We start from the raw sequence: 14,731 nt of genomic DNA, 5'->3' as shown, positions 1-14,731 counted from the left end.
AAATGAAAACACAGTAATATTTGGTATTTACTTTTTCAACTACTACAGACAATTCAAAAAAACTTTTTTCAACACAAAGAGAAACTAGGAAAGTTTTGAAGTAAACATGGAAAGATAAGGAAAATATTTACACAATGACAAAAGTGGATAGAAAACAGCATTGAAGTCCTGAGACATTTGTTCAAGTGTGAGGGCCTCCATTCAATTCAAAGCAGAGCAGTTCTAGATTCTAAAAATCTGAAGTGCTTTGGAGCAAGTTGATATTTTAAGTTAGTCACAGGGATCGATGGCAATTCAAAGTTCGGACTGTGAAAACAGTCAGAATGCAGTCCTGTGGCGTGCTCACATCCATTTATGTCCACTCATGTCACATACACAGCAGCAGGGGGCAGTCTTTGAGCTCAACTCTGACAATCTCACTTTCACCAGTAGAAGGTTTTTGTGAGGAAGCCGGCAGCAGCGTTGAGCCAACTCCCGCTGGAATCTTCCTTTGCCGTAGTGCGGGAGATTGCTCGGTCGACTTCCTTCTCTGGGCTCTCCTCTTCCTCCGGGAGGTAATCTGGTATTGCCGAGTTTTGCTCGACCTTCACTCCAGAGGAGCTCAGAGGAATCAAAACCTGAATAAACCATTAATAAAAAGGAGATAAAATGTATGTTTTAAAAGTTATGTGAATGTGAACTTTACACCACAATAGAAATTTTCCAACGGATACTTAAAAATATGTACCCACCTCTTCTCCTGCTTCATTCTTCACCACTTGTTGGGCAGACAGAACCTTTGTGGCAGCGATGGCTGAGGCCAGACTCTGTAAACGAAGTGGGATCAGGGAAGCTAGTTTCACGGATTATTGGAATAATCTGAATCAACTTGTTTTCCCATGTATTTGTGAGCATACTAGGAATTTGACTCCGGTGTTAACTATGCTCAGAGTACTCCACAGATAGATATACAGTAAAAGCACAAAAAAGAGGGAACTATACAAGACGGTAGTGCAGCAGGACAATCAAACAAGATGCACCATTCTCTTCTACCTGATTTGTGTACTAAATACTTAAAGGGGAAATGTTTCCAAAGTAAACACGAACAGTAAATGTGTGTTACCTCAGTAGGCAGGTCGGAGCGGATCCGGACAGTGCACCTCTTGGAGGCCATCTGGAACGTGAAGCTGATCACTCCTCTGACCTTCAGAAGAGCCTGTTCACACAAGCCCCGCTGGTCCTGGGTGACAGAGGGAGAAGCATTTAGTTCGGGTTAGGCCGGACCTAAAAGCAACAGTGTGACTGTCATCCAGTCTACTCACAGTGCTGTCCAGTCCCTCAATGTGCAAAGTGACAGACTTGGCCTTCTTGTTGGAGGAGTTGAGGAAGAATTGGGATTTCTGTCTCTTCTCCCTCTCTGGTGTCCTGGGTGCAGCATTAGCAGGTGTACGCAGGATGTTGAACACCTCCTGGGCCAAGGCTGTGATATCAACAGACAGAGCCTCCCTATATGAGAAACATAATCGATCATGTCAGACATGACAACAAATGTAGAATTACAAAGTTAAAATAAAACATTAATTATGTACAGTAAAATGAAATATTCCGGAGAGGGTATGAAAAACATGATCCCCTCACCTTTCCATGAGATTCTCCAAGCTCACCATCATACCCAGTTCATTCTTCATGGTGGGGATGTTGGGAGGCAAATCAGCCAAGTAACGCAGGGTCTGAAAATGCAAAGAACATTGATTAACATATACATTAACAAGAACATTTAGCAGTTAAATCTGTTTTGACCAAGTAAGTGAAAAGTCCCCAACTTACAAACTCACCAATATCTTTTCAACTCTTATTCTTCCTCTCTTTGTTTTATGTCATTGTTTTTGTATGGTGTTTCAGTAAAGCAGGGAATATTAGCCTGCCATGTATTTACTTGCAAGTTAGATTCTATACGTTATCATCCCTGGAGGATTGTGATGATTTGATAATTGAGGAATGACAGATCAGTCGTTCTTCTTTTATCAACCACCTTCTGATCCTTGGACGTTTGTAAACACACTGATGAGATTCTACTCGCTCACCTGCAGAGTAGCGAGCAGGACGTCGGGGTTCTGGTGGTCGAGGAAGAGAACCAGCCCGGGGAGACAGCCCTGGTCCTGGACGATCACCTCCCGGTTCTGCGGCTCCGAGGCCAGGTCCCGGAGCTGACTCACCACTGACAGAGCGTCCATCATGTCTGCTGACCGAACCGGACCTGAGGGCGGAGGCGAGACGCTTTATCAACAGGGAACCAAAAAGTTACTTAACTCCAAGGGACCCGGAAGTTTTGCCGGAAGGAGCTCGTTTGTCAAAGTTAGCTTGAAGTTAGCCTGTTTGCTAATGCTAGCGCTGTGGCTAGCTAAGGGGAGCTAAGTACTTTTGCCACGCTAGGATAAATAGATTTCTGACGCATTGTTTGGACTTTAAACTAATAAATTACTTTAAATAAAACCATTAACACTGATATTAAAGTAATAAGTGTCACAAAGCACCATAAAAGCGACATAACTGGTTTTACTTACTCAGAACGAGGAACCGCTCGTGGGACAAAAGTACAAATTTGGGGCTGGAGTTTACGCGACACGTGATTGGTCGACGGACCGTTGGCGACGCTGCAAGGTTGCGCGCTCCTATTGGCTCTTCCTGCTGATTCGGTATCGACAGCCAATCAGAGAAGGCGTTGCTGCTTCTGCTTTATTTGACTTTGCAGAAGTCCTGGCTCTTGAGCGTGTGAGCTGTGAGGCTGTTCTCGGCGTGTTCGTGTTTATCTGCAGCTTCGAGAGTGTGTGGATCGGTATGAAGAGAGATTTTGATCCATGTAGTGATCGGGTTTCAATAAGGAAACAAGTTCACGGTGAGTGCACATGTGGTTCTGCTCAGCACGCATGTTCTGCGGCTGCGTGTTTCCTCTGCGGATGTATACAGTCTATATGTGTTACCTGCATTGTGTTGAACCGAGGGAGGGGGGGGGCATTATTGTTTCTGTGTGTGTGTGTGAGGGAAAGAGAGAGTGTGAGCGTGTGTATACCATCTATTGTGCTGATCCAATGGGATTTTATCAGCCGAGTCAGCATCCAGTGTGTGTGTGTGTGTGTGTGTGTGTGTGTGTGTGTGTGTGTGTGTGTGTGTGTGTGTGTGTGTGTGTGTGTGTGTGTGTGTGTGTGTGTGTGTGTGTGTGTGTGTGTGTGTGTGTGTGTGTGTGTGTGTGTGTGTGTGTGTGTGTGTGTGTGTGTGTGTGTGTGTGTGTGTGTGTGTGTGTGTGTGTGTGTGTGTGTGTGTGTGTGTGTGTGTGTGTGTGTGTGTGTGTGTGTGTGTGTGTCTCTGTCTCTGTCTCTGTCTCTGTCTCTGTCTCTGTCTCTGTCTCTGTCTCTGTCTCTGTCTCTGTCTCTGTCTCTGTGTCTCTCTCTGTGTCTCTCTCTGTGTCTCTCTCTGTGTCTCTCTCTGTGTGTGTGAGATCACTTTTAGCTGAATGAAACACCTCGAGCCCTACACTGTCACTCTATGAGTGTTTTCTGTGCTTGCAGATGTGACCGTTGTTTTTAAATTCACATATTTGACTGTGAAATAAAAACATATATATTTTAGTGAAGGCGAGAGAGAGAGAGCTGGAGGGACGAGGAAAACTTATGTCCAACAATAATACAATTAAGAATTCAGGTACAGGCACTAAAGCTGGTTTATTTCAATGGGTTTGAAGCATTGCAATACACCAACGCGTTATTGGGCTAATGCCTTCACTGGTGTGAGTCCATTTCAAGTAAAAATGCTATTGTCTTTTTTTCGTAAATTTTTCGTAAATCTAGTATCTGGGGATTTTAGATTATAATGAACAAAGGTAATATCCACTGAAAATCTTTGATAATGTTACCTTGAGCTCTGGGAAAATCTAAGGATGATTTCTTGTGGTACCTGGTCACAGTTTCAGAGGTGCCTGCCACATTGTGTACAATAAACACACAGCATAGCACCCCCCCTCCCTCCCTCCCTCCCCCTCACACTGCAGCTACGATCTCTCTGTGCCTGCACTCGCACTCTCAACACCATCGGTGTCTGAGTCGGGTAGTTTGCTCTTCCTCCCCGCGGGCCTCCTCTCTCCTGCAGGCAGAGAGACCGAGTCGCTGAAGAAGAAGAAGAAAACTATAAACTGCAGTGTCCAATGCAGTGTCAGTGAGGAAGGGGCTCCACAAACAGCCATCATGCACAGGCACAAATGTGGCCCTTGGAAATTTTAACCCACACACTCTTAATCAGTCAAAGTCTTGCTGACATCGAATTTCTGGCAATAGTGTAATTGTGGAATAAGGCTGGGTTTAGAGGTTGTCTTAATGTGGATGTCCATGAAAAAATTTCGATTATTTGATTACTGTTAAAGTTTAGGTCCACCTTTCAGGACCTTTGTTCTCTTCTATAGTTCATTGTGTTGCATCTTGTGTTCCAGGTGCCAAGTATGTGACTCTGTGACATCCTCCCTGTGTTGGCCTCTCACCAAGTCCGTCAGCAGAAAGAGGAGCTCTGCAGTTGTCAGCCTGTGCAGGGAAAAGTCCTTCCAATGTCTTTAGTGGAGGATATTCTGGATGTGCTGCGCGTCGTGCTGGAGTACTTTGGCGTGGAACCAGACATGGTGAGTGCTGCCACTGCATCCCTGAGATCCTTTTATGTGGCCAAAAAAAATCTGTAGAATTTACTCCCTAAAAGTTGTTGCTTTTTTGTATTTGAATCCATTTATTGTTTTGTCTTTTGTCATCTGGTCTGTAGCTGGTCCCAGTGTGGGACAGTCAGCAGTGCGGTCAGTATCGCAGCATTGTGCGGATGATTGGGACAAATCTCCCGCTGACACCAACACCACGTGTTCACTTTCAGGTACTGTACAACTTTCTAACTGGGTGATGTATTAAACCAATAAAACTATAAAATAAAATTAACTACTTTTCTACTAAGCAGCTGTCGAGCTATGTGCCTGGTTCATAACTTGTGTGAATATCTACAATTGTTTGGAGCTGTCAGCATCTTAGTGTGCAATGTCCATGTTTTGCCTCAGGTCCCTTTGCTCGGCTATAACCCCAATGGATATGTTGACGTCCCCTTGGAAACGCCTGCCATCCCTTCATTCGCTGACGTCATGTGGGTGTTTGAGGATGAAGGGGAAAGTTGTGCCAAGACCAGGTAAACACATAAAAAAACATGGACAGTTTTTCCCTTCACGCTCCTGCTCCTCAATCACATGTTACATTAATAAGGAGAAAAAGGGGTTTCTGTGTTAGCATTGGCCCTGCAAGTTCTAAGAAGGTTTTAAACACTCGGTGGCGTTTTGAGCCATCTTCAACTCATAAATGTACATATTGTTTTTCAAGATTTGGTATAAAATATTATATTAAAACCAGCAATTAAGTGTTTCATTAAAGAACAATCATATGATTTAGATTACAGATCAAAAAATACTTTTAAGATGCAGCATGTCTTTAATATGCTGCAAATACTAGCTTCTGTGTCTATTTATGATTCATTTAGATTGGTATGCAGACTCTTTTTTTCTCCTGCATGATTAATTAATGAGTGTCTGTGTACTTCAGGGAAAAACTGTATTTTCTGAATCTGCTCAGCAAGTGTAAAGCGGTGAAATGTCCATGTGCAGGAACCATCTACCTCCGAAGCAGCGAAGCACTGTAAATCAAGATATGGTGAGACACCCGGGACCGGCCACAAGGCAAACCCAGAGAGGAGGCCGAGCTGTGAGACAGAGCGCTGATCCAGTGGCCCTGAAGAAGATCACGGCACTGGAGAGCGAGCTGCTTCAGCTACGAGCTCAGATAGCCATGATCGTTACCGCCGCTCCAGCCTCAGGTGCTCAGTCTTTGATCCTTGGACCTCAACTCATCACGATTATTCTCAGTAGGTCAAGCATGTGCAATGTTGTTTTCAACCTTTCAACATGTTTTAGGTCTGACCGAGTGCCGGAACGCCCCGGGTACACCTCAGATGTGTGCTCAGCCGACTCTCACCTCCACACCTCGCACTGCTGCTCCTCCACCACCTCCTCCTCCCCCTCCCTGCCCTGGCACCTCCACTGAGACCCTCTCTATGGTAGACCTGATCCGCCAACGAAGGAATAACGAGAAAGCCCCTGGCAGGGGGGTGGAAGTTAAAGGGCTCCCCTCCATGCTGGATGTTCTCAAGGACATAAGCCAAGTGACATTGCGCACGGTGGAAAGGTAAGCAACAGAATATGTAGGCATGTCATTGATTTTATTGTGTTATTTTATTTTGTGTTGCGGGTTTTCCCTCCATCCGTCCCAATCTAGTGAACATAAGATCTCAAGAATGCCATGAGGGAATTTCTTCAATTTTGTGAAAAAATCTTCAATTGGACTCAAAGATAAATCAATTTTGGTGGTCAAAGGTCGAGGTCACAGTGAACTCATGCTCTTGTTAACATGATGTATCAGAAACATCCATAGAGATAAGATAAAACAAGAGGTTCCTTTACTGGTCCCACAATAGGGGAAATTTGCTTTGTTGCAGCAGCAAAGAGGACCTTAACAAAAATAAGCATCAATAAAAATAATAAAGAATTAAACCTAAAATATAAACAAGTATATATAGAAATAAATATATATATATATATATATATATACATTCACAGAGCAAAATATATACAGTTTTATCAGATTGCGCATTAGGCATTGAATTGCAAAGTATCTTCTTTTTATAATTTAATTTGGTGACTGTAACTATAATTTGTCTTTTTTCTTCATTTCCCTCCAGGTCACCAGGGGGCACACCAGTCAGGAGGAGACGCAGTAAGGGAGGGGGGGCACTGCTCAATGACCCAGCAGCTCTTATCGCAGAAGCGCTAAAGAGAAAGTTCGCCCAGTATCGCCATAACAACTCGTCCGACAAAGAGAATTCCCTGGAACTCTCACCTTTCGGCAGCCCGGACTCACCTAAGGTATTCGTCCACAGACACACCTTTGTTTGTATCAGGTTTATGTCATTTTAGATAGTTATTAAACACTAATGTTTGATTGATGCTAAAGTGGAAGTGACACATCAGGATTGACAGCTGAGACTGGCTTGTAATTTGCCGAGAATGTGTATCGGCACAGTCATTAGTTTGGCTCCATCCCCGATCACAGAAACTCTAGCTCCAATCCAAAACAACAGCACAGGATCATTCATATCCCGGATAATTTTGCTTAATTTCTGGATGTTTGGACTAGGGATGGGCATAATCAATCGACGATCGATTAATTGATCATTAAGAATTTAGTCGATGACATTATTTTGTCATCGACGAAATTCTGTTGCGTTCACTGCCAACACTGCGAAGCTATACGTCTCCATGAGCGCATGAGGAGTCCACTGCTCTTCTTCAAGTAGGAGGTTGGAATATCCGAGTTGCCTGAACGCAGCACATGACGATGTAAGCAGCTGTAGGAAGCAGCCCGGAGTTATACTCTACAATCCCCGCTGAAAGACCAGCAGCTAGCCGCTGAGAGCTAGATGGATTTGACGGTTCTCGACATCTCAGTCCGGCAGTTGTTACGTCCTCAATCCCAGGACCCCTCACCCAGACCCGGGTCTCTCCGGGTTCCCTTCCCCGTAGACTGAGGGTCCGCGTGTGGACATGAGGCCGAGCTCCGCAGCTAGCCCCCGGAGCTAGCGGAGGCTAGCTTCAAAGCTAGCCCCTTCGGACCCGGACAAAGCTGGGTCTGGTTGAGGGGTTCCGGGATTGAGGACGTGACAACCACCGGACTGAGAGGTCGAGAACCGCAAAATCCAGCTAGCTCTCAGCGGCTAGCTGCTGCTCTTTCAGCGGGGCTTGTAGAGTATAGCTCCGGGCTGCTTCCTACAGCTGCTAACATCGTCATGTGCTGCGTTCAGGCAACTCGGATATTCCAACCTCCTACTTGAAGAAGAGCAGTGGACTCCTCATGCGCTCATGGAGACGTACAGCTTCGCAGTGTTGGCAGTGAACGCAACAGAATTTCGTCGATTGACAAAATAATGTCATCGACGAAATTCTTAATGATCAATTAATCGATCGTCGATTGATTATGCCCATCCCTAGTCCAAACATCCAGAAATTAAGCCAAATTATCCAGTCTATAAATAGTGAATTTTAACATAAAATGATTAATCGAAAATTCGTCATTAACTCTCCTGACGATCGATTAAGACAATTTAATCGAATGCCCATCCCTAGTTTGGACATATGGGACAAGTGTCGTTCATCTTTATTTACAGTTTATGGTCCATATAGGTTCTTCATCACAGGGGACTTTTTAAATGTTGTGGCAAACATCGGGCGTGTGAGTTTAAACGGCTGCTAACCTGACACTTCTGTTCCAGGTCCCTCAACACGCCAGACGCAGTCAGGGACGACGCCACCTGATGTCCCATTAAATGATCCCCTCTGAACCCGAAAGGTCAAACGTAAGACAGCCCATCAGCCAATCACAGCTGCCTCCGATTTTTTTCGTGTGTTATTTTTTCTCCGTCTTGGGACAGTATTTGTCTCACAATGGACCAAACGCTTGATGCTGGCTTGTTTTTCCTTGTTGGGAGGTTTGAATGTATGACTTTGTTAAGGTTAATGCTGTAAGCAAGAGTAACAGTGTTGTTTTGTCTTATCTGTGAATTCCATTCATATGTTTCCAGTGTTTTTTTATACTGGTATGTTTGTGTGCAGAGCTTCTTTTTAAAGGAGATAATGTATTTAAAGGAGACATATTTTGCTCCCAAATAGAGTTGTTACTTGAAAAGGTTCACATGCTGGAATGCTCAGAAAACACATTACTTTCCTCATACTGTCCATCGCTGCTGCTCCTCTTTTCAGCCTCTGTCTGAAACGCTTGCTTTTAACTCCTGTCTCTTTTAGAACCCCCCCCCCCCCAGTAAGCCCAGGCTGCTCCGATTGGCCTGATGGCCCACTCTGTTGTGATTGGTTAACAGTTTCCATTGTGTGTAGGAAACGACTATGCTTGACCTGTCTTTGTTCGGGGGCACAGGCCGTTTACGTGCACAAAAAAACCTACACACTATGGAAAGGATAACATGTCTCCTTTAAACAGTTATACACTGTAGCTTGTAGCTATCTGCCCTCTAGAATCTCAAATCGCTTTATGAGGCTTAATCTCAACCCTGTGAAATAAACAACATTGTGTTTTAAGCTTCATGTAGCTTAACTCTATGCAACTGCAGTTTCAGGTATTTTTGTTTTGTAAAAATGTTCAAGTGCACTATGTTTTTTTGTTGTGCTTCCTGATGTGTGTCCAAATCCCTGTAAATCTTATAATTGTATTGTTTGAATTGATGCTCAAACTGCTGCAGAACATTGTGCACATGACAACGTATTTTAACATTGTTGCGTTCAGGGCCGTTGTGCATGTGTGAGTTGGTGTTGTCCAGGCACGATAATACGAGGAAGAGTAAATCTATTTGAATTATTATCAGACGCTGTTGCTAGAGTACACAAGCCTGTCTCTGCCGAGAAATCACACAGGAGCAGAAACCAGAAGGAATCATAACATGGATTAATTATCATGTAAGTTTGTAACTTACAGATGATGTTGATGTTTGAATAAATTTAGCTTAAATAATGATTACAAAATATTGTCATAATATATATCATAATGAAGATTATTCTTCTCTGGGGCACCAGTGTTCTCTCGCAGGGGGCCCCAACCCACCATATATATTAACAGCCTTGACTTGCATAAGATTCTGTTGTTCCAGTTTTGGTACATGAATGTCTGTGTGTTCAGCTATGTAATAAATTTTCTAACAAATCCAGGCCTCCTTCATGAATCTGGGATTTTTCCAGACTCAGGACTTGTACATGACATAGACACAGACACAAACCATATTGGAGAAAATTCCTATATGAAGTGTAATTTGACTTTTTGGTTTGGTCCATGACCCATCCACTCACATGGAGGAGGCAGGATTCAACAGCTGTGAATTGAGAATATGTACAGACATAAAAAACAGTGACAAACGCTGTTGTACGCCTAAAATTAAACAAATGTTTCTCGTCCAAAACAGGGACGGCTCCTAGAAAAATATGTTTTCAGATTATAAATTTAACCATAAACTACTCAGGACATAACAACAAAATACATATTGAAAATTAAACAAACGGACCAAAATGTTTAAATTTTTTTTTAATGAGCCACCAAGTGACCAAAAGCATGTTAAGACATGATGTAGGGGTATAAAGGTTTCTGGTCACAGTTATGTGTCCGTTAGTATGTATTAGGTTTTGTTTTACAGCTTGATTTTTAGACCTGTTATATCATCCGTACTAAACATCAAATATTGTTAAATGTTGATAAGTAATGGCTTCAATAATAACTTTTATGCTAGTGTGCATTCAAATACACAACGTTGATGTCTGTTTGTTCCATAGTTATTCGTCCTCATCGACCTCGTCCTCAAGACAACTGTGGAAACTGGAACAAAAAAGTTTATAGTGACGTAATACCATTGTGTCTTAATTGTATAGAATAACCATGTTCAGCAGTTATACAGTACCTAGTCTTAGATAATTAGGAACTAGAATCACCATACATAAACAGTCAAATTTGTAAAGATGTGTAAATATCTAAATTAAATTCATCATCAACCAACAAATGGACATTTTTACTGATGCTAAACAATTGTAAATATGTTCAATAGAATTTGATTTCTTATATACCTGGTGTCTGAATAAATGCTGATCTCAGGAGGATCCTCCAATGGCACAATGTAATCCTCATCTGCGTCTAAGTGGAAAACTCTGACAGAACTACAGAAAAAGTAAAATAACAAATTAGAAAGTTCCCATGTTGCATATGCAAAGAGTTGTGCACCTAAAAAATAAGTTACATTAACCTGGCAGGGCCTTGTCCATCACCACTGGCCGTCTCATGTGCAGCATCCTGGCCAAGCAACGAGAGAAGCAACAATTCTAACTTTTGTACATAAAAATGCATTCATTGCATGAACTCCGATTTTTTGTTTCTTATGTACGTGACCTTAAACTGCGATTTGTTCATCACCTGATCCGAAGAAATGGGAAATGTTTGATTGTCATAAATGACGCCGCCAGGACATCCATCTGCATTGTCCACACACTCGATCGAGATCGGCAAATCCTTTCAAATTAACCAGAAATGAAATATATCATCAAATGGCCCGAGTGGCGTTTCTACATTAGGGGCAGGTGGGGCACTGCCCCATCAGATGGCGCTGTTGTGCAGAAAGCTAATTACATATGTACTTTGTGGCAAAACATTTTATTTTTTATTTTATATGCAAAGTAGCGTGAATGTGTGTGTGAATAAACTTGACTCACAAGCATTATAGTCTTGTTTTCGAGTAATTTGATTCGTGTGTGTTTCTGTCTGTGTGCTTGCTCTGTGAAATGCTTCTCACTTGCCGTCCGTCTCTGGACGGCGCAAGCTTAAGATCTGTTGCCATGGAAACACCAATGAGCGTGAACCACACAGGCCAAAGTTAACATTGGGATATTGGGCACTTTCAGATGTTCAAAGCCAAATCTGCCTAGCAACTCGACTTGAATAATGCGAAACGCGACTCCAGCGCCTAAGCCTGTTGCCTGCTCTGCTTCACCTGAGCTAACAGGCTAACAGGCTATCCCCCGTCAGTGAACACGACCCAAGTCTGTGGAGAGGTTTCACTCACATATCGAATGATTAGAGGATTAGGATGAATAATACGTTTTGAAGTTCTGCTTGTTCTCCTGACAGAGAAGCTAAAGACGTCTGCGCTCCCGTTTCTGTGGTAAGTCAAATTTAGTATTGTATTTATTTGTTAGTAGTAGGGTTGCAAAATTCCAGGAATATTCAAAGTTGGAAACTTTCCATGGGAATTAACGGGAATAAACTGGAAATGTTGTGGGTAATTTATACCAACTGTATTTACCTTGTCATATACAGACATAAATATAAACACTTTGTTTTGTCATAGGCTGATTTGAGCCCTGAGGAAACTTTGGGCACTTGACTATATGCTTCTGCATCGTTGTGTCATTCTTAACATAGGTCTTTGCACAGTATTTGCAAATGTACACAGCCTTTCCTTCTACATTGGATGGGCTGAAATGTCTCCACACATGAGATAGTGCACGTGGCATTGTTCTGTAGAATAAGATGAGAAAAAAGATTGTAAAAAAACACTAATGCAATGCCAGAGATATAAATAGTTAGCCAAACAATTGGAATAGTCTGTAAAAATATTTTACAATTGATGGATAAATTAATGGAAATAGGCTAGATGAACAGATGAACAATCCTCAATCAGCATGCTGATATATTTTCCCCAGTAATATCATGGAAACTTACCTGACTCGTCCTGCATACTACAGCAGGCCTCAATAGCCCTGCTGTAGAGTGCAGGATGCTGGGAGTTATCTGTGCATGTGATGGAAGAATGCTCAGTGGATGGTTGAAACTCAACGTGTAGCGTGTGCTGCATTCCATACATCTTTAAAATAGAGTTTTGAATGATGTTTTTATTGCTCAGCGTTTAATTTGCGTATTTTAGTTTTTTTTTTTCAAAATTCCCGAGCTTAACTTCCCATGGAAAGGTTCCGGAAATTTATCGTAAATTTACCGGAAACTTTCCGCCCCTTTGCAACCCTAGTTAGCAGGGATGAGCAGGTATCGGTGTCTCTGTACCTGGCTGGTTAGCTTAGCTCCGCTAGCCCACAGGCATGATAGCAGCAGTAATAGCAATGCTAACGGGACTGTACGGAGTTATTGACCCGACATGAACCGACATGATGCAGCCCATAGTATATATTACTGGTCTATATAGGCCTACTGCTTATAATAATCAGCTACCTCTTTTTTTTCCGAGGGCTTAGGCCGCACTGTTGCTACATGCTAACAATGCTAAACAAACAAACGAGCACAGTCAAAGCAAGTCAACCACTTCCAAATTCAAGTATTTATACAACGTACGCATACGTTGTGTCATGCAGATATTTTAAATACCTGTACATGTTTGTACATTTTAGCTCTGAAAAGATCGACTTACTACAGCGCACGTCGCCATTGTCTTTTTCTTCTTCCGACCGTATACAGTAGCCTACGTCACATACGCGTCAGACCATTCATCCGTTATACTATATACTATACCAGTACACGCGCAGTAATGTTGAGCAAATCAAAATCTATTTCACTAATTGCATGAAACCCTTTGCTTTGCCAGGTTTATTTCTGACAATTTTTTTTTATTTGTGTTTCGAGACCATATTTGTTTTTTCGTTTACAAAGATTTTCTTTAATTACCCTTCATAAACTAAAACCCAACAAAATACAAAAAGGTACCTCTGTTCCCCCATAACCCTTGTCAACTTTTTAACACATTTCCAGCCACGTGTTCCCTGTATGCTAACAATACATGAATCTAAATTTACAAATTCAGCTCACACATATGTTTATTTCCTCCAGAGCCCTTAGAATTAAATCATACCTTGTTAAGATTCTTCGATAGCATGAGAATTGTTCTTCTTTTCACGTTGATAGGACCGTGAGAAATAAGATTTACATATCATCCATCTCTGTTGGCTGGGTAGAGCAGCTCCAGTATGTGGTCTTCTCATCATCTTTCTGATCAGTGAAACGAAAAGTTCACTGCTTAACCTGTGATATATATATCTATATAAGCCCACTGTAGACCACTGCCTTTCTTTTTACATAACAGGATATATATTATAAAGTACAGAAGCACAACGTTCGCAGTTGCCTGCTGTTTCCCACATCCTGTAGAGTAAGATATGCTGAGGTATCAGAGTAACAATGGAAACAAGAAACATAAAATGAGAGTTAAAACAGGTTTAATAGCAGACAACCCAGAATATTATTGTAAATCTTTCAAACACAAGTTAGGGTAAATTACATTGTACTTTTTGTGTCTACTTCAAATCTTTATTGACCAATATAGAACAGTGAAATGTGTTGTGTAGTGATTTATTTCCTTTTATCTTTTAACTGCTACTACTTCTACTTCATGTCCTGACCTTATATTTAGAGCCTCAACTTTAACCTCTTTTAACCTCCAGCAGGTGTCAGCATTTCCCAAAAATAAAACGTATACTCATTGGGTCAGTTGACTGCATTATTGTGACTCCATGGTATACATTTATACTTATTTTTCTTATTTTTACCATTAATTGTTTCAGTCACCTCAGGGAAAGAGTGAGCAGTTTATTGTTTGTCATGGTCACACAGTTACAGGAGATAAATACATGAAAACTGAGCATGATGCAAAAAGTACATAATGTCTACGCTAATAATGTGACATTATATTATTTATTTTGCATTAGCAGAATCATTCTATGCAACAGGCTTGTGGTGCATCTTCACACAAAGATACAGACAGGAAGAAACACACATCTATTGTCGCACTCATACTGGAAAGTTCCTCTCTCTCTGTTTTCAAAATAGCTTCAGGTCTTGTTTTCATGGATTCTACAAGATATCAGAAACTTTTTTCTATCAGTTTATGCTCTGTGTTGACATGATTCCATCACGTCATTTCTGCTCTTGCCTGTTCTATCACATCCCGCAGGTGTTCTGTTGGGTTCAGACCTGGTGACTGGAGGCCCCTGAAGTTCACTGAACTCATGGCTGTGAAACCAGGCTGCGACATTCAAACAGGGGCCAAGAGTGACAGATGTGTCCCACTTTCGTTTAAATGGCAT

General features: G+C 42.0%; 2 protein-coding genes across 2 annotated transcripts; one reads left to right on the top strand and one right to left on the bottom strand.

The window, feature by feature from the left end:
• Positions 1-31: 31 nt before the first annotated feature.
• On the bottom strand, positions 32-2,593 carry armc1l (armadillo repeat containing 1, like). The gene is made up of 7 exons (XM_061091620.1): positions 2,544-2,593; positions 2,064-2,236; positions 1,618-1,709; positions 1,302-1,485; positions 1,103-1,219; positions 732-806; positions 32-617 (listed from the first exon to the last, which is right to left on the bottom strand). The coding sequence occupies exons 2-7, from the start codon at positions 2,214-2,216 to the stop codon at positions 423-425; spliced, it is 816 nt and encodes a 271-aa protein (XP_060947603.1). The 5' UTR covers positions 2,217-2,236; positions 2,544-2,593; the 3' UTR covers positions 32-422.
• A 148-nt stretch (positions 2,594-2,741) lies between these two features.
• Positions 2,742-8,883, top strand: mtfr2 (mitochondrial fission regulator 2). Its single transcript, XM_061091771.1, has 8 exons — positions 2,742-2,875; positions 4,460-4,642; positions 4,777-4,881; positions 5,060-5,184; positions 5,654-5,862; positions 5,960-6,230; positions 6,784-6,967; positions 8,371-8,883. The coding sequence occupies exons 2-8, from the start codon at positions 4,571-4,573 to the stop codon at positions 8,422-8,424; spliced, it is 1,020 nt and encodes a 339-aa protein (XP_060947754.1). The 5' UTR covers positions 2,742-2,875; positions 4,460-4,570; the 3' UTR covers positions 8,425-8,883.
• Positions 8,884-14,731: the final 5,848 nt, after the last annotated feature.

The sequence above is a fragment of the Limanda limanda genome, chromosome 18 (assembly GCF_963576545.1).
Source record: "Limanda limanda chromosome 18, fLimLim1.1, whole genome shotgun sequence".
In the NCBI taxonomy this organism is placed as follows: domain Eukaryota; kingdom Metazoa; phylum Chordata; class Actinopteri; order Pleuronectiformes; family Pleuronectidae; genus Limanda; species Limanda limanda.
Note: the sequence above shows the minus strand (reverse complement) of the source record. Positions and strands in the feature narration are given on the sequence as shown.

Coding starts and splice junctions, on each gene's coding strand:
- mtfr2 (XM_061091771.1), top strand. CDS start 4,571: ATGTCTTTAGTGGAGGATATTCTGGATGTGCTGCGCGTCGTGCTGGAG. Junction 5,863..5,959: donor TACCGCCGCTCCAGCCTCAG/GTGCTCAGTCTT, acceptor AACATGTTTTAG/GTCTGACCGAGTGCCGGAAC. Junction 6,231..6,783: donor ACATTGCGCACGGTGGAAAG/GTAAGCAACAGA, acceptor ATTTCCCTCCAG/GTCACCAGGGGGCACACCAG.
- armc1l (XM_061091620.1), bottom strand. CDS start 2,216: ATGATGGACGCTCTGTCAGTGGTGAGTCAGCTCCGGGACCTGGCCTCG. Junction 1,710..2,063: donor TCCTGCTCGCTACTCTGCAG/GTGAGCGAGTAG, acceptor TTGCATTTTCAG/ACCCTGCGTTACTTGGCTGA. Junction 1,486..1,617: donor TTGGAGAATCTCATGGAAAG/GTGAGGGGATCA, acceptor TTTCTCATATAG/GGAGGCTCTGTCTGTTGATA.